Source organism: Ovis aries, chromosome 6 (assembly GCF_016772045.2).
Source record: "Ovis aries strain OAR_USU_Benz2616 breed Rambouillet chromosome 6, ARS-UI_Ramb_v3.0, whole genome shotgun sequence".
In the NCBI taxonomy this organism is placed as follows: Eukaryota; Metazoa; Chordata; class Mammalia; order Artiodactyla; family Bovidae; genus Ovis; species Ovis aries.
The window spans coordinates 12,404,265-12,428,502 of record NC_056059.1 but is presented as its reverse complement, the minus strand read 5'-3'; the positions used below and the strand labels follow the sequence as shown (position 1 = coordinate 12,428,502).

The 24,238-nt window shown below is 38.4% G+C and overlaps 1 protein-coding gene across 29 annotated transcripts in view; it reads right to left on the bottom strand.

The window, feature by feature from the left end:
• CAMK2D (calcium/calmodulin dependent protein kinase II delta) overlaps positions 1 to 24,238 on the bottom strand; it is a 329,207-nt gene that overhangs the window by 78,616 nt on the left and 226,353 nt on the right. For 17 of the 29 annotated variants that reach the window (XM_004009602.6, XM_042251124.2, XM_027970805.3 and 14 more), the window contains exons 5-6: positions 5,855 to 5,920; positions 2,315 to 2,387 (exon numbers count right to left, since the gene is read on the bottom strand). In XM_004009602.6, the coding sequence (XP_004009651.2) occupies positions 2,315 to 2,387; positions 5,855 to 5,920 (139 nt within the window). Of the gene's footprint in view, positions 1 to 1,298; positions 1,372 to 2,314; positions 2,388 to 5,854; positions 5,921 to 24,238 lie in introns of those variants that run through there. The other 12 variants (XM_042251128.2, XM_060416714.1, XM_060416715.1 and 9 more) reach the window with 4 other exon arrangements.

The window sequence follows — 24,238 nt, the reverse complement described above, 5'->3', positions numbered from 1 at the left end:
CTAAGAAGTAACAAAAAGGGGCACTGTCTTTATGTGGCTACTAAGCAGGTTTTGAGGTGATTGCCATATATATGAATTTTCAAAGGAACACATTCTTTTTCCTTTTTCCTGATGGGTAAATTTGGTCAGTGTTAGCAGATGGACACAATTCTACCTCGGCTCTCCAAAAGAACAAGCTCTCAGACTCAAACTGAAATCAAAGGAAGGTTCTAGAAAAGGCAATGTTTTGCTTACAGATCACATCTTCAAGCAACTTGCTGTGAATCACTGAAGAAATATTCTTCTGGAACACAGAAAATGAGTGGAAAGTACTGTGACAAGGGAAGTATGCCTAGGTCCTGCACACGTCACAGTCTAAGACACTCTGACTTACCCTTCGCCACCTTTGTACTGAAGCCCGGAAAAGGCTGAGGTTTCAAATGCAAAATCACAGCTACACAGTGAGCCCATGCGCTATGTTGCCCACCCAGGATTTTTCCTCCATTTAAATTTCTAAGTGTTCACAATTTCTCTGAAATGTCTTCAGTAAAGCTAGAATGCTGAGAGAAGAGGTCAGAGAATTAAGAACAAGACAGTCATCTCTGAAATGTTTAATTTCTAAATGATCTAAACATTTCTCATTCTCAATGGTTATCAGAAACTGAGTCAAGTCTTAAAAGTACTAGTATGGAGCTATATGTTACATATATACTATTTGATAATAAGATTTGTTTTACCCTTTTTCCATCTGTTTTAAAACAATAGTATCTTGACCCTTAGAAATATAAATAAAACAGGAAGACTCAATGTCCTCAGAATTCCTGGGACTAATGTTAAGGGAAAAAGACTTTACTACCCATAATGGAGGCCTTTAGCACCAATCTCGTGGGCCAAAAATCTACCTAATACATTCATCTCTATTTACTTTATAATTCTGATAACCACTTACAAAATATAGGTACATGAAGTATGAGTTTGATCAACAAACATGCCAAACATTCACAGAACAAGTTTAAAGAGAAGAGGAGATCATCAGTCCTACTCAAAGTCACATTATATGCTGTATTCTGCTTTGGAGAAAGAAAATATAACCTGCTTATTGTAAATGTTAGGAAATGATTTCTCTCTGGATGAAATGGGATTTGTATAAATCTCAACTGTGCATTAGAGAACTGTGGCGAGGGAAAGTGTTTTCATTATGTGTTGGAAAGAGTCCGCACAACTTTATTGCTCATGTTGTTGCCTTTACAGGCATAGCTGCAGCTGAACAGTCGTTAGGAATTGTGTGGTGGTTTGTCTTCTCCAAGGGCATTACTCACCTTCAGGTCCCGATGGACTACGCCCATCTGATGGCAGTGTAGCACAGCCTCCAGGATCTGCTGAATGCAATGACTGCATGCAAACACCAGGGGGCGTGTGTTAGTTCCAAGCTTCCACTCACTGTCTGTATACCCTCAGAGAGACTGGGTTAAAGTGCAGAACTAGCAGACAACTGGGGTTGTGTTTAAACATCTTCAGTCACGTAAACGTACGCTCGAGTAGAGTGACTACTACCTCAGGACAATCAGGATCTTGCCAGATATGGGCCAAAATGTAGGTTCACTTGTTCTAGAAAAATCCATCGTAAAAACATTCAATTCAGGAGCTCTTTTCCTGGTTATAAATCCTCACAGGAAATGAACTGGAACACAAGTATAATTTTTATAGATTTTGTGTTTCTCCTTCACTCCACACAAAAAAAGCTGTTTCCCTCTTCTCTCCCATTTTTCTCGTATCATTTGAAAGCTGTCACATTAGCAGTCAAGGCTCCATTAAGGTTAAATTAGGATACGTAATGAATTTTTGATAAATCATTAACTTCGCATGCTTTAATTTAGCTGGCAATTATTATCTCTTGCCTGAGGGTTCATCAGACTCAAACGGAGCAATGAGGAACCAGTTGTTCTGCTACAGCAACCCATGGTCTCAGAACAGAAGTGGTGTTTAGCTCTACAGGCGGACATACATCACAGGCCAGGGTTATTTCCAGGCCAATGCTGGACATCTCAGGAAAGCCTGCCCCCAAACCGTCTCTGTGGTTTATTCCTCGGAACCTTAAGAGCTGTGTTTCCAGTGCTGTCCTTCCCTTTTTGCTATGATGTATATTTAGCCTGTAGATGAGCAAACTGAAAGAGGCATCATGCATTATTATATCATCATTTAGTCATTTTAAGGAAAAGTTGGGAAAGGCAAGGGAACAACTGTACAGCACCCACCCTCTGCCCTTTCCCCAGAAAAAAAAGAAAACAAAAAAAACACTTCCTCTGATTCAGATGTACGGACTCCATATACTGACCTTCAGATCCCTGTGCACTATGCCATTTAGGTGACAATGATTTACACTTTCTAGAATCTGCTGTATACAATGACTGCAAAGATACAAGGGCAGAATGGAAGGGAGAACATTTTAAAGGCACAGAATCACATTGAATACAAAATAAAATGAAAATCTGAACGAAACACACAAACGAACAAAAATCATATTTTTCACATTTTTAGCTTTACACTGGAATTAAATAATGCTGGATAAAGCTAATTCTGGCAGTAACAAAAATGACATCCAACACAGAATTTGTGACATGTTCAGACAAAACAATTTGAGCTGTGTTTTCTTTCATTGCAACTCTATTAATCATTTGTTTATAGAAGTCAAAATTTCCATATTCAGGGAGAAAATTTTTATAAATAATTCTAGGAAATTTTTAAAATAATTCCCACAATGTTCTGGGAAAATTCTTTAGTGAAATAAAATTTATGAGTATTTCTTATACACATCTAAACTGTTTAAAATCTGAGGTCACAATTAAACATAGGTGTTGAAACAAGAGGGTAACACAAATGAAGTGGCAGGTGAGACAAGGGTTAAAAAAAACGGAGGGAGACATTTACCATTTTGACTTACAAATGGTGCTGCTTATATAATACATAATAGGAAACCTAATGCACGTCTCCAGTAACAGAAGGAGAATTTAAAGTAAATACATGGTATTAAAAAAAAAAATAAAACGCTCTTCAGTATAGCCATACTTTGGGGAAGGAATAAAAACTTAAAAAGTAAAAATAAAATTTTCAATCCCCTGGAGCACTGGTGGTTGTTTGACACATTTCCATCACCTCAGTGAAAGGAAACTTCTATCCCTAGGTTAAAATGTACAATTTATGCTATGTCAAATAGACTGCTAATTAAATCAGAAGGAAGACATCATTGATGGGCATCGGTAAGGTCGCATGAGCTGTCATCTGACATACAGCAACGTAGGACATATCACACTGATGAATTCTGTACAAGTTCACTGTGTGATTCAAACACAGGTGTATTATAGAACTACATTCACTCATTCAAGGATTAAGCAAACACTTTATCGAGGACATTTTCAATCACTTGATGTACAAAATACTACTACTCCAAAGTAAATTACTGAATTTAAAAAAGTAATCATCATCTATCTGATTTATTAAAATTAAGTGTCACAATGATCATGATTGTGATTTTTCTAGCTCTAAGTCGATTTAAGGTACCACTAAAAGAGCTTGAGATTGGTTGTTTTTGACTACACAGCTTCCTGGACTGTTGGTAATTATTTGCTAATCATATAGCTTTTCTTCCTTCTACAGTAATGTTCACATTATACTTCTTGTTAGGAATACTTTACTCTTTCAAGCCATTGGTATAAGTTTTTAGTCCTAATGAATAACAGAAAATAGAAAAGTAAACAATAATTAATATTAAATAAGCTTCACCATATGTGACTAGTGAGAATGAATTCAATTCTTAACTTCTTGAGGGCTAGTACTAAACAGATTTTTACAAGTTACTTGCTCTTTATGCGTATGGTTGACAAGAGAATGTTTCTTCTCCTTAATTATGTGTGAGACCTACCCTAAACTGTATCCTACAGTAAATTTCAAAATTTAATATAAGCATGTATATGAAATGATCCAACACTTAGGGTCTACCCTGTTATCTTAGGGCTGAAAATAGTCTCTAATTTCAACCAGTATTTTGAAACACAATAACAACCTGTTTAAAATAACTTTGAAAAGCAAAATAAAGGAAATTTCTCAACTTTGTTTTATTACCTTGATAAAAACATTATTCTCTTGGCAAGTGGGAAAATAGCTACTTCCAAGGCTATTCTGAAGTGCTTTTCAGAGGCCTAATGGGAGGATTTTGGCTTAAACTGAACAAGTGATGATTCACTCATCCTAAGTGACATGGAACTTTCTATTTGACTTTGGCAGTAGAAATTCCATTAAAAAAATTAAAGAGTGTAGTCAGGTACAGATAAGATTCATAAAATGTCATAAACAGTAACATTAAACCAAGAAGGTGAATGGGAAGTTCAGAAGAGCCTGGGTATGCATGTGCTACTTTGGAGGGATGGGGGCCTGCTACCAGCTGACTGATGTCCTGGGCCAGGCTACCAGGAAGGCAGCAGCCTTGGGAAGCTCTGAGAGCACGGACAGGACAGGCAGGCACAGACCACCCTAACTGGATACACATAACCTCTCATTTACATGGCTAGTAAGGAGCCAACCACTCAGGGCCAGATTTTTCAAAATGAGTACTAACTACAGAATATATATAAGAAATGCCAAGGAAATTAACACCATGCAGTCTAAGTAATGCCTCAGCAAGTAAATTAATGTTACTTCACTCCAAAAACATTGCCTTCGCATAGCCTAGGAAGTCTCAAATGAGACAAAATGTTAGCCATTTTTAACTTCTGTAAAAATGTTGCCAATTAACAAGATTGGGAAATCTTGAACCCTCTGAAGTACCTGAGTAAATATTTTTTCAAGTGAGAGTTCCAAGGACTTTAATGAAATTTCCAAAGAGTTAAATAGTTCATAATGTTTTAAGGAGACCACTGGGGGTTTTGCAGTCTGTTTCTGTTTATGACCTCTGATTGGCCGTGGGCTATTCATGGAATTTTCTGTGATGAGGGAAATGCTTTATATTTGCTATGTCCAGTCAGTTGGCACTAGGCACTCGTGTAATTAAGCACTTGAAATGGGGCTAGTGCAACTGAGGAACTGAATTTTTTTATTTAAAGTAATTGAAACCGAAATTAAAAGTCATATGTATAAACAACAAAGCCCTATTGTATAGCATAAGGAACTATATTCAATTGCTGCTGTTACTCAATTGTTAAGTCGTGTCTGACTCTTTGCAACCCCACGTACTGCAGCACTCCAGGCTTCCTTGTCCTTCACGATCCCTAGAGTTTGCTCAAATTCATGTCTATTGAGTCAGTGATGCTATCTAACCATATTCAATATTTAAAAATTCATATTCATATTCAATATTCTAACTATATTCAATATCTTGTAATAAACCAAGGTAGAAAAGAATACAAAAAATCACTTTGCTGTATTGCAAAGTATTGCAGAAATCAATACAATACTGTAAATCAACTATACTTCAATAAAATGAATTTTTTAAAAAAGAGTCATATGTGACTAGAGGTTATCATGCTGGGAAGCCTAGCATCTACAGACCAGAGGGTTTCAATTTTTTTTTTATTCACATAACTTTGATAAAAAGTATATTTCTTTATCAGAAGTCATTCCAGTTAGGCTTAAAAAAATAAATATATTCTAACTATAGATACTAGTTAAAAGTAAAGTTTACATCAGATTCATAGTTGTTTTTTTTTTTTTCCCCCAAAGAATCATCTTGAAAATCCTTAAGAGAGAGAGGACTTGTGAAAAGTCCAAGACGATATTATGAGATTCTCATAACCCTAAGTACCATGACATAGTTGCAGAGATATACTGAACAAGCATTATGTGAGTGCTGAGTCTTCTATCTTGTCCAGGACAAGTCACTTACCTGGCATCAGCTTCACTGTAATATTCTCTTGCCACTATGTCTTCAAACAGTTCACCTCCAGTAACTCTGTGAAGACAAACAAGATTACATTAAAAAAGAAGAAAAAACTAGGCATCAATAGATTTGCACCAATGTTCATACAGAATGTTGGTTTTCATATTATATAACATAAAGTATAATAAATTATTATAAAAACATAAAGTATATTAAAATATTATGACTCCATCAGTTCAGTTCAGTCGCTCAGTCATGTCTGACTCTTTGAAACCCCATAAACTGCAGCATGCCAGGCCTTCCTGTCCATCACTAACTCCCAGAATTTACTCAAACTCATGTCCATTGAGTTGGTGATGCTATCCAACCATCTCATCTGTTGTCCCCTTCTCCTCTCGCCTTCAATCTTTCCCAGCAGCAGGGTCTTTTCCAATGAGTCAGCTCTTCACATCAGGTGGCCAAAGTACTGGAGTTTCCACTTCAACATCAGTCCTTCCAATGAACACTCAGGACTGGTTTCCTTTAGGATGGACTAGTTGGATTTCCTTGCAGTCCAAGGGACTCTCAAGAGTCTTCTCCAACACCACAGCTCAAAAGTGTCAATTCTTCAGTGCTCAGCTTTCTTTATAGTCTGACTCTTACTCCATACATGACTACTGGAAAAACCATAGCCTTGACTAGATAGACCTCTGTTGGCAAAGTAATGTCTCTGCTTTTGAATATGCTGTCTATGCTGGTCATAACTTTCCTTCCAAGGAGTAAGCATCATTTTATTTCATGGCTGCAGTCAACATCTGCACTGATGTTGGAGCCCCAAAAAATAAAGTCTGCCACTGTTTCCACTGTTTCCCCATCTATTTCCCGTGAAGTGATGGGACCAGATGCCATGATCTTCGTTTTCTGAATGTTGAGCTTTAAGCCAACTTTTTCACTCTCCTCTTTCACTTTCATCAAGAGGCTCTTGAGTTCTTCACTTTCTGCTATAAGGGTTGTGTCATCTGCATATCTTAGGTTATTGATATTTCTCCCGGCAATCTGGATTCCTTCTTGTGCTTCATCCAGCCGAGTGTTTCTCATGATGTACTCTGCATATAAGTTAAATAAGCAGGGTGACAAGATACAGCCTTGATGTACTCCTTTTCCTATTTGGAACCAGTCTGTTGTTCCATGTCCAGTTCTAACTGTTGCTTCCTGACCTGCATATAGGTTTCTTAGAGGCAGGTCAGGTGGTCTGGTATGCCCATTCTCTTTCAGAATTTTCCATAGTTTATTGTGATCCACACATAAAAGACTCCATAATGGCTGCTTTATATTCATCTAAACATTTTCCTATTTGCTTACACATCACTAGATCCTGGGCACACACTTTTCTGTACACCATAAAAATATCCAGGCACATCTCTCATAGAAAGTGGTTTCTATGAAATTCATCAATTTTCTAAATATTAACTAAGGTCTGACAAAGTGTGTGCAACCATTCAAGGGTATTTTCTGAACAGAAAGAGAAGATGATACATATCATGGATGTAGAGTGTGAATTTGCAGGCTGTATTTCTTTGGAGGAAATTGTTTTTTTAAACTGCAATGAACATGTCTTTGTGGTCTAGAGGTGGCCTTCCAAAATCCATGTCACTCGGGGGCTGAGTGCTCACTTTTCCGTGTAAAAACACCCTGATCTCCTTATAGGGTCCAAGTCTTCACCAGTAAACTAAGACTCAGGCTTTGGCAATGTCCTGGGAGTCAGCAGTGATCCCTTTCCAACTCGGAAGGAGTCTATCTGTCTGCCCTTTTTAATAAAGTGAAGACTTTCCCACAGCTCAGCAACTGGATTTGGTTACTCCAGGAAGTTCATTCAAGTCATGGACTTCAAGGCTCTCTAGCAAAGGCGATGTAACTCTGTTTGGGATTCATTTGTTTTCCAGGTCTGACAGACATAATGATTTTGGGCCAGAATTCCTTAAGTGGTGATTCTCTGTCTTACGCTTTTTTTTTTTTTCTCCCTGCTTAAACAATGATTTAAAAATTTAAAGTCACAAAACTTTGTAGTAAAATTTAAAATATATGGAAACATACCAAGTCCTCTCCTATCTCTTGATCCCAATTCCACTCTCCGGAATAAACTAATTTTAACTTTATGTGTGTCCTTTCCATTTTTTATATGTCTTTTGACATTTATACTTCTCCCTCTTCAAACGCATACAAGGAACACTTATCTCACTAAAGTGCAATTGTGCAATCACAAAAATTAGGTTAATTGTGTTTTTCATTTTACATTAAATCATGGGCACTCTTTCATGTCAGAAGCAATTTCCCCCTATTAAACTAAGTAGTGCGTGTATGTGCGTGCATGACCATGTGCATCTTTGAGAGTATTTCTAAAAGATAAATTCTTATAAGTAAAATTACTGGGTCAAAGAGTGCCCACATTTAAACATTTGTTGGGAAGACAAACTATCCCAACGTTGTTGGGAAGGCACGTTATCTTCCCAAATTGCTGCACCTCCAATACTGTGAAAGTACTGACGGGCCCCCAATATAACTAATGATGGTTATGGTCAATTAAAAAAATGCCTACCTAATTGGGGAAAGGTTAGCTCATGTTAATAGGAATTTTATTATGAGTGAAATGAATCCTTTTCTTAGGTATTTGTCAGTCATTCTTCCTTTCTTATTATGATCTGACTTGATTTTAAGAGAAAATTTGTGTTTCGGCATTCAATCTTAAAATAGCTAACGTTTGTCAAGTGCTTACCATGTGCCACACAGTGTGCTAAGCTTTAAATTCATTGAGAAATTCTCATAATTTATGATGGTTTTACTACTAGCCCAGTTTATTGATGAGAAAATGGAAGTACGGAGAAGTTAAGTAACTTGCCCAATTTTACACAGCCCTGAGTGGCACAGGCGGGCCATCCACGGCACAGCCCACACTCGGCATCACTACACAGTACAGCTTTTCCAGTCATCACACTGTCCGTCTTTCCAGAGGTTTAGAAGGTATGAGTCATTTGGTCAAGCATAGGGTGAAGGTATAAGGCTTGCTGTATGCAAGTGTGAGATAAAATTACCCTAAAATTGGGTTTTTGTCACTGTTCTTTTTTTTTTTTTTTTTTGCTTAATAAATTCTGAAACATCAAATGAAAACATTTTCTGGAGATCACCAGTTATTATTCTCTTCTGTGTTTTCCTCTCCTAAATGTAAAGATGTGATACTAAAACTATAGATTTCAAAGTTTATGTAGCTTCCATTGCATTATGGATATTTGCAAGTTCTTTAATGCTGAAGTTACAACTTTTGATTCTATTATTTTTAGATATCAAATGGACACCTAAAATTGTTTAAAGCTTGATAGGTGCAATGTAGAAAACAGACTTGCGGACACAGTGGGGGAAGGAGAGGTGGTAGGAGTTGAGAAAGTAGCCCTGACATATAACACTACCACGTGTAGCACAGCTGGCGGGAAGCTGCTGCACAACACAGGGAGCCCAGCCTGGGGCTCTGTGACCATCCAGAGGGGTGAGATGCGGGAACGTGGGAGGCTCGAGACAGAGGGGAGAGACATATACACATATATAGTTATGATCGGTTTCCATTGTTGTAGGGCAGAAACCAACACAACACTATAAAGCAATTTTCCTCCAATTAAAAAACACACAAACACAAGGAAAACAGAAAAAAAAAATTCCTGTAACAACAAAAAAGCGTCACATGAGCTTGTTATGAAAACTATGGCTACATATACATAAAACTGCATTTATTGGCATAGCTAAGCTTTTCTCCCAGTTATAATGTATGATAATTTGTGCCCTAGACAAATTATAATACAAAGTAATTAAATATTAGAGAGAAAGTACTTCCAACAAATCTATTGTCTCTGTAATGATGATAACAGTTTTGTGAGATTTCTTTCTTTGAATGTGACCAACATAGATATGATGCATACTCACATTTATCCCTGTTTCTGACCACAGGTACCAAGAAAATCTGTATATATTACATACAATCTTGGATTATTAAAGTGCTTAACAAATATTAATTAAAAAGCCTACTGTCATTAATCAAATTGCTGCTGCATATGTAGTAGCTCCTTAAATAGATTATCTGCTCCATGAGAACTGTTGGATCCTAAATTATTAATACTAGGATCAGGACTTACTGATCTTTGTTACTTTAGTACCTACCCTAGCAACTAAGACATAACATTTATTCAATTAATGAGTACGAAATAATGATCAAATGAATTAACCAAGTCAGAGAACTATGCTACCCATCTACTATTACAGGTTTAGAATTTATATGAGCTTAGAAAGAAAAAATAAATCCCACTAAAATTTAGCTGCACATGATAATAGGTTTTATTTCTTGAGGGTTCATATCTAAAGAAGAATACTGAAAAATCAGGTGTAACTATTAAACATATAAATATAAGGGGTATAGAGTCCTATATTGAGTTGGAGATTAAGTAGTCAACTGTCTCAGAGCACTCTTTCTCATTTTCTAGCATTCATTTTTCTCATGATTTAAAAATATCCTTGTGCAGTGAAGCCATTTTATCATTTTGACTATATGTATGACAAACGTCTGAGAAGGCAAAAATGGAGTTCTAATAGAACACAATGCCTTAAAAAGAAACTACTATACTTTTTTCTATACTCACATTACTTGTTTAATGGAGCACAAAATTAAGCAGGAGTTATTACAGATTTCGGGAAATTTTTAGTGTGTCATGTTTCATAAAATTCACAAATTAAATCAGTCTGATAAATAAATTGTTAAATTAATTAGAGATTTTGTAAATAAATTGATGTTAGGGATCTGTATGACATGAGGTATATCAATTATATATTTGAATCATTAACTATCATTTATGAACCTCCAGAACATTAGAGCTTACAGGAAAAAAAGATAATTCTGGAAGTATGAAAAGATGAGGCTCCATATATCTTAGAGATGAATATTTTTGTTGTTGCTTTTGTTATTTATTGAGATGCTGAATCATTCTGTTATCCAGCAAGAATGATTTGTGCTCCTAGTATATTTGTGAGTTATATCAGAAATGCTTAAAAGTAGTTTCATCTTAAATAAAACATTAAATTTCACAAGGATTATAACTTTGACTATGACACTGAGCAGCAGCTGGAGTCCAAGATGTCCAAGACTGGGCTTTGGGAGGGAAAACGGGGCCACACTGAGTCAGGAGCCAGCACTGATGTAGAGACGGGACTGGTGCCTGAGGTGGCAGGGCAAAACCTAGGGAGCTCAGGCCGTAGTCACACTGGGAAACAGGAGCCCAGAGCAGGGCCCAGCGGATGCATGGTGAGGAGGCAATGTCTCCAAGGTAGGGCCAGGAGTATCTCTAAGGAGAAAAAGGAGTAATTCTCTCTGGAACCCTTAAGTATAGTGCTGAAGAACAAACCCAACGAGCAGAGGCCACCAGACCTGAAACCCAAGGCTGTGAACAGAGCCAGCAGGAGTCATGTCAGCAAAGAATCACCAGGGTCAGATGTTTGCCTGTCTGTCCCAAAACATTACATGTGCTCCCTTGCATCTGGGTGGCGGGTGTGTGCTCTAGTGATCTCAAGGGTAGAAGCTGTAACGCTGACCTGTTTATATGTGTTACCTGCAAGGTGCCTGGCACACTGCTTTCCACACTGTTAACAATAACAACAAACATCCACTGGGTGCCCACCAGATGCGAAGCCCAAGTACTGTTCTAAGTCTCTTCGGGTTCTAATCCAACAACCTCATGAGGCAGATACAAGTATTTCCATTTTACACATGAGGACACTGAAGCAGTGGAGGTTAAGGGCTTTTCCCAAGAAAGCACAACATGAGAGAAAAAGGTTTGCGAGTTCTCATTGTGTTGCCCTAATCGTTGCCCCTTAGACACAACCTGGAGGGCAGGAGAGGGCAGGTCAAAGATGTCTGGAGAGCCCAAAGGATCACGTGAAAAGACGGAATCACAGTGACATAAAGGCATTCCCACTTATATCTCTCTTAAATCCTGGATTAAAGTCAGACCAGATGCTGGTAAGGGCTGGTCAGAGTGAAGCTGATCAGGGTTTATTTACAGGAGCGTTACTGGCTTTTTTGGCCAGACAATCCTTCACCATGTGGAATGTCCCTTGAGTGGCAAGACTACTGGCACCAGGCCACACAGCAGGTGCCAGAGACACTACTTTGTCAGTGCGTCAACCCCACTGCTTCCACCAGTCACCCAAGGTTCCCCCGAGGCCCCCTTGACGAGAATCACTGAGCTAAGGGAACAAAGTCTATGGAATACAACTGAAAAGTTAGGCCTTCTTAACACATCTAACATATACAGTCAAACAAGCCAATCAATGGGCTTTCCTGGTGGCTCTGCTGGTAAAGAATCTGCCTGTAATGCAGGAGACCTGGGTTTGATCCCTGGTTGGGAAGATCCCCCAGAGAAGGGAATGGCTACCCACTCCAGTATTCTGGCCTGGAGAATTCCATGGACTATAGTCCATGGGGTCGCAAAGAGGCGGACACGACTGAGCGACTTTCACTGTCACTTTCACCTTTCATGCCAATCAATGGTTCAAGGGCCTTTTGGGCAGACATCTATGATGGAACATTGTATCTTCAGTACCTTACAGAAGTACTGCCTGGCAGACAGAAAGAGTGTCATGAATCTTTGAAGGTGAAGGTGAAGTCGCTCAGTCGTGTCCGACTCTTTGCAACCCCATGGACTGTAGCCTACCAGGCTCCTCCGTCCATGGGATTCTCCAGGCAAGAATACTGGAGTGGGTTGCCATTTCCTTCTCCAGGGGATCTCCCCGACCCAGGGATCGATCCCAGGTCTCCTGCATTGGAGGCAGACGCTTTAACCTCTGAGCCACCAGGGAAGCCCCTTTGCTGGGTAAGTAAACTATTAAATAATCCAATGGATTAATGAAGACATATGCAGCTATCCACAACTTTACGGTTTAACCTGTACTTAAGGTAGGATCTGAGGGGAAGAGGCCCAAGTACCTTTCATGTTATTTATCTACCAATCTTTAGACAAATCCTGCTGACTTTATCTCTGAAACAGATCAAGACTTCTTTCCATCTCCACCACAAGGTCACCAGTCCAACCACCACAACGGCCTCCTAAGTCACACCATGACCTCTCTTGCCCCTCTGCCATCAATTACCCAGATAGCAGCTTTAAATGCACGTTGAGTTTTATCTCATGCCTACAGGATGCTCTTACGTACCTGCCCAGTGCTCCTTCAGGCAAACTCCGCACAGTACCTGCCTGTCTCCTGAGCCTCCCTGGCACCCCTCTCCATGCTGCTCCGACCACACTGGCCTTCCTCCAGTTCCTTAAATACACCAAGCTCCTTCTCACCCCTGAGCCTTTTCCTGTGCTAGTTTCTCTTCTAGAACTTTCCCTTACTGTCTATATTCATTGAGTAAATTCCTCGTATCCTTCAAAATTTGGCTTAAATTTCTTATCCCCAGGCCTCTACTCATCTAAGTTGTCTTACTGCCTTAGAACCCTGTTTTATTCTCCATAACACCTATCACTAATGCTTATCGTTACGTATTCGTTTGTGTTTGTCTTTGTTTAATGTTTGTCTCTCTACCTGTATGGTTGCTTTGGGAGGGTAAATTTGCTCCTGCTTTTCCACTATAAAATATAAAGTGCTGACTCACAGTGCCTGTGACAAGCACATTAAATGCTTATTAAGTGAATGAGCCCAGAGTTTTATATTTCACAGACAGCCAGATATGTGGGATGATCACATATCAATGCCATTATGTTGATATTCCTGACATCATATCACTTACCATTATGTTTTATAAGAAAGCGGGGATCTCTCAGGCAGTTTTTCCCTAGAAATCACGTATTTCAGTTTTGGACTTATAGTATCTTTCCCGTAAGACAGAGTTTGTCTGTGAACTAATCATGTCTGATCACAAATGCAAGAAGTATTTGTTGAATTAATTATAAAGGCACATACTTAGATTAGAGATTGAGCAAGGTAACTAGCTATGTTTCTATTTCATTTTTTGAAGAACTGAACCCATATATGTCTTTATTTACTATAACTGAGTAAACAGACCAGGACCATCTGTATGTTCAAATTCTATTTGACATTATGCCCCTCTCATATGCTCAGAAACGTTCAGAATTCTTGGTGGATAATGCGTTTTAAGACGAGCTGAGTGGTGCGGCCACGACCAAGCACCATCAGCTGTGTCAGACAGTCCTGACAGAGCGGCAATGGTGGGCATGGGGGTGGCTGACACAAGACACAGCTCTGGTTCACTGCTAATGCCACTATTAGTATCCTTTTTTTTTTTTTTAAAGCTAAGATCAATTTATTCTGTAAGTTATTTTCTAGCTGAATACCCAGTGTTGGATAAAACCTCTGAAGTAGTAGATTATTTGAGGTTGTCCAGAAATGTTTTTCTGAATGAATTCCAAATTGTATTATGGAAATCAAAAGAGGTGGAGAGTTGCTTTAATAGAAAGTCCAAAGAGTTTCTTATTGATTCTGATGGAGACAGATTTGCTGAGTCATACTAAGAATTAGAATCAAGATGATAAAACTGAGACAAGCCATTGGAAGTGTTTCATACAAACCCAAATCAGGCCAGGAGGAAAGGTGCCGTGCTGGAGGAGGCCCCGTGGGGGATATTAGAAGCAGGACTGTGTTCATGGACACTGTCCAGCCTGAAGAGTCATGCAGAGTGGAGAAGCGGAGTGGGGCGGCAGGATCCTAAACTCTTCAGAGGAGAGCTTCCTTTACTCCTGCTTTTCTGTCTAAGCTCTGGTGGCTGAATCTACCTTTTCAATATCATCCTCGATTTCTGTAATCTCCCTCAGTTATAAAACTCATGCCAGTTCTACCTAACAATCCCCTCCTCATTCCATCTTTCACAAATGCAGGTGAAAAATTTGGACCACAATCAAAAGCTCATATTCTTAAAGTTGCTTTTCCTCTTTGATGAACAAGAAAAAGCATGAATAAAAACAGCACTGCTAACCACAATTAAGGGCACATGGAATAAAGCAAAAGTAAAAATGAGATAGGTTATTTTTATTCAGTTACTATCCCAGACTTCTTCAAGAAAGCAAATCAGCCACTAAGCTTATTATATTAGTGTGTGTGTGTGGTTTAATAAGATGCCTTAATCTAAGACTAATTGCTCAGGCAATGTATTGCAAAGATGTATATATCAAAATGAATACTTACTGAAGGCAAGAAATAGACTGTAATTCTATGCATTAAAAAAAGTTTGATGCAAATTGAAATCACAATGTGAGATACCAACTCACAGCCACTAGTGTGGTTACCACAAAAAAAAAAAAAAGAAAATAATAAGTGTTGGTGAGGATGTAGAAAAATTGAACACTTGTACACCATTGGTGGAAATCCAAAATGGTACAGCTGCTGTGGAGAACAGTAAGACAGTTACAAAAGCATTTAAATAGGATTATCATGCTGCTGCTAAGTCGCTTCAGTCGTGTCTGACTCTGGGCAACCCCGTAGATGGCAGCCCACCAGGCTCCCTCGTCCTGGGGATTCTCCAGGCAAGAACACTGGAGTGGGTTGCCATTTCCTTCTCCAATGCATGCAAGTGAAAAGTGATAGGGAAGTCGCTTAGTCATGTCCAACCCTCAGTGACCCCATGGACTGCAGCCTTCCAGGCTCCTCCGTCCATGGGATTTTCCAGGCAGAGTACTGGAGTGGGGTGCCATTGCCTTCTCCTAACCATATGAGCCAGCAATTCTACCTTTCATTATGCACCCAAAAGAACTGGTTCTTGAAAAGCCATCTGCACTCCCATGTTCTTAACTGTACTATTCACAATGGTTAAAACATGTTCATCGGCTGATAAGAGGATAAGCAAAATGTGGTGAATGCCGTCAATGAACCTAAAAAGGAAGTAAGTTCTGACATATGCTACAACATGGGTGGATCCTGAGGACATCATGCTAAGTGCAATAAGCCAGTCAGGAAAACCAGATACTGATCATTTCACTTACATGAGGTACTTAGAGTAGTCCAAATCAGAGAGACAGCAAGCAGAATGGTGATCGCCAGGGACAGAGGAGAGGGAAGAATGGGGAGTTATTGTATAGTGGATGTAGAGTTGCAGCCCTGAACGATAAAAAGAGTTCCAGAGATGGATGGTTGTCCAGCAATGAACATGTGCTTGACGCCACTTAACTGGACACAGAAACGGTTCAGCAACTTTTATGTTACATGTATTTTACAAAAAAAAATTTAATCACAACAAATTATTTGATGATAATAATATGAGGACAACGAAAAAGTATAATGTGATGAAGACTAAATAAATATTGCTATTTCCTATTCTTTTATGAGTTCCAGAGAGATTTAGAAAGTTATCCACACCATCATCTTGAGTGCTAATGAAAAGTTCTGTATCAGCTAGTTGTTAAAAGTGATAATTTGTTCCACTGTTACTTTTCACTTTAGGCAGCATGCTCATGAGAATGAAGCCGATTCAACATAATAACTGGCTTGTTATTAGCCAACTGGGTGAGGTCAGGTCAGGCCAAGATTTTTGTGTGCTGTATTTTGCCTATTCATAAAATGCAAAGAGAAGATACAGCATTTTTCCCCCTATTCAGAGCCATGAGATGAGGGCTGTTTCAATCTGCGCTCTACACAAAGGCACAAGCCAGGGAGCAAAGGGAGAGCCCGGACCCCGCCTTCCGCTCTAAGCAGCATGCTCGCACCCGGAGTTTTCTCCGAATGGCACAGAAACACCAACAGTCTCCATATCTGACAAAGTTCCATGAGTAATTGCGCTCATACTATCCCCTCCTCACCAAGACATGACCACCACGACCCTAGGGCCTCTTTAGCATGCCCAGAGACAGCCAGTGAGGCACACGAAGTGTTCGCACCCTGGGAATATCCAATGAGAAAGCAAATGGTCTCTCTTCAGCGTCTGTGTGAGCCATCTCTACAATCCTTTGTAAGTCCTAATGAAAATCTTAAAACTGAAATTTAACGCTGTGCAGGCTGTCTTTGGAGATCAGCAGAATCGTTTGCCCCTCTCATGTCTTATCATGAACATACCTTTTTTGACTTGGGGTTGGTATATTGAGGGTCCTGACCTAGGGATGGAGCCTGGGTCTCCTGCATTGTAGGCAGACTCTCTACTATCTGGCCACCAGGGAAGCGCCCTGGCATACTCAGGGGCAGGCTATCTCTTTGGCAACTGATGACTCGCAATTACACCATTTGCACCAGTCCAGTCTTAGTTCACCAAAATCCCATGTGGCACCTGAATGTATTTTCTGAGGATGGATGAGCTGGTGTAATAATACACTCACATCTCCAGTGCCCGTGCCTATCTAAAAAGAAAAGGAAAACTGGCATAACTGACAATCCGTCCAGGCAGATGTGGCGACAGCCCTACTGAGGCATCAGGCTTCCTTGCCAAGCAGGGGCTCTGGTTCCTTAGATTTCCAGTCCTTGGAGCTGAAGCCGGGCCCAAGCACAAATGTGTAAGACATTCTTGGAGGTGAGGGATCTGACTGAAGGGAATTGGTTACAGCCTGGACCCCCCAGTTTGGGAACAATAATCTTCAGGTGAAGATACAAGAACAAAGGAGAAATGTTTTTCAACACTCAGGTAATTTGCAGTATAAATAAATCATAGAGAGAAAAATTCCATTCTGCTTCACCTATCCAAGCTAACTGCATATCCTAGTCACATTTTAAAAAGAAGTCAATTTATGTATTTATAGCAAGTTTAAAAAAAATAATGAAGTCATTGATATTTTATGACATCAATATTTTTAGTAATTTATAAATTATATGTATTAGTTTTGCATATATCATGTGTATACACACGTTTTAGCTGTTTGTTGCTAAGTCGTGTCTGACTCTTGTGGCTCCATGGACTATAGCCCGCAAGGCTCCTCTGTTCATGGGATTGCCCAGGCAAGAATGCTACAGTGGGCTGCCATTTCCTTCTCCAGGGGATCTTTCCAACCCAAGGATCAAACGCGTGTCTTCTGCATTGGTGGGCAGATTCTTTACCACTGAGCTCCAGGGACGCCCATATATGTGTATAATGTTCCCCTTATAAAAAAATATATAGATTCTCATTTCAAGAAATGAGATTTCTAACATATCATACATGTATGATCAAGATGTATTTACAACGTACTTGATAGGCAATACTCTAATGTGCATAAAATAAAAACCAGAAACAAGAATGAAAGCAATCACCATTTATGCATTTACATATCCTATGGATATTCTGAAGAATCATAAGAGAAAATGTACAAAGGCTTCCCTGGTGGCTCAGACGGTAAAGCGTCTGCCCGCAATGTGGGAGACCCGGTTTGATCCCTGGGTTGGGAAGATCTTCTGGAGAAGGAAATGGCAACAACCCACTCCAGTACTCTTGCCTGGAAAATTCCATGGACTGAAAGGTTCCTCAGAGCCTGGTAGGCTACAGTACATGGGATTGCAAAGAGTCGGACACGACTGAGCGACTTCACTTCACTTCACTTTATGTTTTTAAAAGAGTGTAAAAATCTACCTGATTAGAAACAGTTTGAGTAGTGTGGAGAAATTATCTATTAACTGCACAACTGGAATTCAGTAAAGTTATCAGAAGTACCGCTACATAAAAGATAAAGTCTTGATACTTTGCTATGCCTTGTCATTTACTAGACTAAGTTTCAAGCACTACAACATGGACAAGATTATTCTAAATCTGCAGGTGTCTAAATCTTCAGTCATGTCCAACTCTTTGCAACCCTACGGATTGTAGCCCACCAGGAGCCTCTGTCCATGGGATTCTCCAGGCAAGAATACTGGAGTGGGTTACTATGCCCTCCTCCAGGGGATCTTCCTGACCCAGGGGATCTTCCTGACCCAGGGATCAAACCCATGTCTTTCTCTTACATCTCCTGCACTGGCAAGTGGGTTCTTTACCACTAGCCCCACCTGAGAAGCCCATTATAAATTTAGCTTCATATTAAAATCACTGCCATTAAAGAATCTCTTGCAATACCACCATTTTTGCCCATATTTTGTTATTTATTTTGCCTGGATAACCAGAGAAAAATGATAATCACTTAAAAAAAAAAAGATTCTGCCATTAACACTCTGATGAATGTTACTAAGTGATCATCATCACCTCATAAACTACAAATCATTAATCTTTTTACATATACAGAACCAGCCAAGGACTGCTTCTGAGGTTCTACTGGATTTTCCTGTCAATTCCTGTTTTCATTGTTAATGCCAAGACAACTGCCTTTGACTGAAAATATTACTGCAGCTACGTTTGGTTTCACAAGTTAACTGGACTGAAACAGTTTGTTTATCTCAGTGATTCATCTAAAAGTTGGCTTTAGCCACCAGAAGAATGGGCCTATATTTAGCCACAAAATGCTTGGATCACCTTACGAAAGCAGGCAAGCGACTGCAAATGATGGGTGAATTTATACCCCCAAACCCAAATTCTAACATATTTCTGACCAACATTACTCTGGAAAGACTCCTGGACTAGAGACGACAGATGAGGGAGCCTAGGGATTCAGTGATCCATCCTTGTAAGACAATGCTCTAAAACACTGATGCCTCTGCATGTGCAAATGTTTACAAAGGAGGGACTCAAGCTTATGTGGCTGCAAGCTATTTGCTGGTGTTTATTGTTTTGTGAATTCAGGGAATAATAGGAATTTCCCCACTAAGTTCTCCAGTTAGAGACAGATGTGTTCTAACTTTTTCTTCCTGATAGCATAAATAACTATGAGGAGTTAGGCTTGTCACCTATACCTCAGAATCTTTTACAAGCTAATTCTACAAATATTACTAAACTGTATCCCTGATATGTACGAGGCTTGCCCATACCAACAGAGAGAAATATAAAGAATCAAACTGTAAGTTTTATCATCAAGCATTTGTTCTACTGGAAACAGCAGACTAATAAATTGAAAATTATCTTCCTGTGGAATATGCGTCAAAGCATAGGTCTGTTTTTAAATCCTTAAGACCTGGCAAATCCTAGTAACTAGAAACTCTTCTCACTTACATAGGAACCACGTGCACCTGTAAGTAAAAAATATTTCATCCAATACTCATCTTTCTGGTGTGATGAAGAAAAATTAGCATGAGTGTGGACTCGGTTAAGAGCTCACTGGTAAACAAGTACCATCCACCCTGGAATAATACACTGATGGATGCCCAATATCAGTAACGCTGGGGGTCCTTTCATAGCCTGTCACCTGATGGAGCTTATGAACAATTCCTGCCACTTTCTCCATTTTCACAGAGGGCTTTACACTACTGCTATATGAATTCAAGAAGTCACAATCTTCGTATAGAGGAAAAGTGAAAAGACAGGAGGGGGTAATCAAGTCACAGATTCTTTCTGGGGGTCAGAGAAACCTTCAAGACTGAGAGGTTGTTGGAGAAGGGATGTATTAACACATAAATGAGGAAGAGCAGGGCAGGAGGAAGCACGGGACAGTAATGTCAAGGCAGAGATGGGAGTTTAGCTGGAGAAAGATGGAGAGAGAAAAGGGTCAAAAGGATTGGAAACAGGAATCTCAGTCTTCTTATTGGGTCTCTGCATTGTTTCTGTCTGTTGTCACAATGAATACTCCGTATATACCTTATTAAAGGGATTTCCAGATGCTAAAAAACTTCCTACTTTTAACAACATTCCTTTTGGTACGTTCTAGTGGTCATGCTTTCACATTGGAAACTAGTCATAAATTAATTTCTAATATCACAACATTTCCCCAAATACATGAACAAAGACTCAAACTAGAATCTACAGTGTGTTTTTTCAAAATATAATGCTGGATTAATTTTCACACAGGTTACAGAAATAATGCTTCTTGAAGGGATGCCTGGGAGAGTAATCTTACTTTTACAAATATACCAAGAATTAGTCTTGGTTATATTCCCAATGTTTTGATTTAGTCAATAGCAAATAAGTAATTTAGTACCTGTGTCTAGGTTTAGCACTCATCCTCACAAATTCTTCTTCACGTTTCAGCTTGAAGACTCTATTGCCAATGCACTACACTTATTATTGGACAATGGATTTCGTATTCTTTTACTTTGTATATTTTAGTTGGGTCACTGGAATACAACAATGATTTATTGCACATGAGTATGCACACACTTGCACACACACCCATTTACTTCATAAGTGAGAAAAACACAGAGTTCCATTTGCTATGGTAATTTTATCTAACTTTTTATTGGCTATACAATGCTCAGTGAATTTTAAAAAATGAGAATCATGGTAAAGCTACAGGAATTCAGAATAATTAGCAGAATAGCCACATTTCTAAAATATGGATTTTCTTTTTTTCCCTAAGGAAAGGAAACTACATTTCTTTTAGAAAAAATGGAATAGAGCCTTCTTTGTGTCCTCTGCAAATGAGAAGCAACTCCTCTGGTTCTGGTAACTTCTTTGTCAGAATACCCTTAAGAAAGAGCTAAGAATCTTACATCAAAATGCTACAGGCAAATTATTGTGTTAAGTACTTATTTGAAATCTCATTTATAACTACTTTCTTAGCATGTTGTTTATCTAGAATAGAAAGACCTAGATCATTCAATTACTGTCAATTTAAAAAAATGAATCACCTATTTGTGTATTTGTGCATTACCTATACTACCTTCCAAAAGGGATGTAAATCAGCTTATTATCTGTCAAATTACCTGAATTATCAAATTTTCTCAACTGAACTCTAACTGCATGTACTAATGTTTCTTATTCAAGCTAACATATAAAAGGAGTAACAAGTTTGTACTTAATTGCTACCTACAAGAATCTACCCAATCTTAGATTGGCTCCATTTTTGTCACAATAGCTCAGTAAGACAGGTGCTTAAATTTAATAATTAACTGTTCACTGAGTAAAAACTATTTGTTGCTTATTATGCACAAGCTGCTGTGTTAATGCTTAATTTATTGGTTTAATCATTTGGTTTAATGGGTTTTTTCTAAAATATACAATTAGCTTCTCAGGAATATAAGGTTTAATTTAATTAATTACTGCAGAACTACAAATTCCTAATTCACAGTTAGTAGTAGTTTTATCACTAGTCATTAAGAAGACAACATGATCTTTAGATGTGGATTTAAAGATGAAATATATTCTTACATACATATTAAACACTGTATTTGTAGGAGTTATTAGTGATAACACATAATCCCTGGAATATAAATGCTAAGTAAGCATAATGCTAATCAACTTTAGCATGATGCCAAATAAAAACCACAGATGCTCTGAACCCGAGATTTCAAGTCTAACACATGGAATTCTATTTTAGTTAATTCAAGTCTGCGGTGTACCTATATTCAACTCTGTATAAAGAACAAGTAAGTGGTGATTTATATATAATTATGACTGATTCGTGATGATATGCAGTAGAGACCACCACAACATTATAAAGCAATTATCCTCCAATAAGAAAAAGAACAAGAAGGAACAAGAAAATTCAGCATAGTGTCATAAATCCCCTAAATATTAGTCAATGTTAAAATCTGTATTTTGCTTAAGCAAATTTTAACATTAGCAGTCCTTGGAAAAAGAAGAGGGAAGAATTTAGTGAAAAATATAGACTGTGATGGTGTAAAAGGAAGCTAGCCTTAGAATTTAATAATCTCTTAGTGAAATCTATGAAATAAACACTCATGCTTCTTTTAAACTTCCATTTGTATCTATTAAATATCTACTTTCCCATTTATAAAATGTTACCTTATATTAATTATTTACACTAAAGCTACTTAACTGCCTGATACCCAAACTGAAATAAATGAGCATCAAATGGGAAGACTTTTATATATATATAAACTATCACTGACCTTTTAAGAACAATATCTTTTTTCCTTCATTCTTTGAATTTGAAATATTCCAATTATTTACTCTGGGCATAATTCCTTCTCTGTGTCCTTTACTCTTGCTATCATCCTTGAGTCTTTGACCTGAGGTATACTATACTTAGATTATAATTTGTTAGATTAAAATAGTACTATTACATTTACAAAAGGAATTCTGGGTGACTGCTAGGTTCTCCCATTAGGAATTTGCATTTTATGCTGCTTGAAAGCTACAAAATCATTAAACTTAGAAGCATCTGAATTAAATTAAGAGTTTCAAAACTATGTAACAGGAGCTATTTAATATAGCATTATCACTAACAACAAAATCAGAGAAATACCCTAAAGGACCATCTTTGCAAGAATGGGTTAATAATTATCACACAACAATATGGTATTACACTAACACTAAATTTATAACAATGAAGGTGATATATGAACAAAAAATGTGTTTATAGTATCAGGGAAATCAGCAGAATATAAAATAACTCAGTACATGCATAATGTTGTAAAAATGTAAATATATATGTTTCTTTCATTTACTTGTAGAAAACCCTACTCCTCTGGGGTTTATGCCATGTGCCGTATTACTATCTATCATCCCCTCAACTGTTACCCGTATCACTTATATATGGTCACCTCCACCCCCTCCCACACATGCCCTCCATTTATTATTTTCATTGACTTAACTGTCTACTTAGCACTTCCCTCACTCTACCCTTTTAGTTCCTTGAAGCAATTCTGGGTAATGACAAGGTCAAAGATGCAGGCAAGGACCGGAATAGCTAACGTAAGTTTAAAGTATAAACTTATACTTTATACACATATCAGAATTTGTGACCATGGCCTATGATTTTTCCTCAAAAAGAATCCTAGTCCCTACTTTTATCCACCATAGTTTAAGTCCAAGCCATGGTAATTAGAGAAGAAAATGGAATAAAAGGAATAAAAATTGGAAAAGTACAACTACCACTGTAGATGGCAGGATACTACTATATAGAAAATCCTAAAGATACCACCAGAAAACTACTAGAGTTAATCAATGAAATTGGTAAAGTTCCAGAATACAAAATTAATGCAAAGAAATCTCTTGGATTCCTATACACTAACAATGAAAGACCAGAAAGAGAAATTAAGGAAACAATCCAATTTACCACTGAGACAAAAAGAATAAAATACCTAGGAATTAATCTATCTAAGGAGGCAAAGCACATCATGAGAAACACTGGGCTGGAAGAAGCACAAGCTGGAATCAAAATTGCCGGGAGAAGGAAATGGCAACCCACTCCAGTACTCTTGCCTGGAGAATCCCATGGAGGGAGGAGCCTGGTAGGCTACAGTCCATGGGCTCGCAAAGAGTCGGACACGACTGAGCAACTTCACTTCACTTCACTTCAGATATACAGATGACACCGCCCTTAGGGCAGACAGTGAAGAGGAACTAAAGAGCCTCTTGATGAAAGTGAAAGAGGAGAGTGAAAGGTTGGCTTAAAGCTCAACATTCAGAAAACTAAGATCATGGCATCT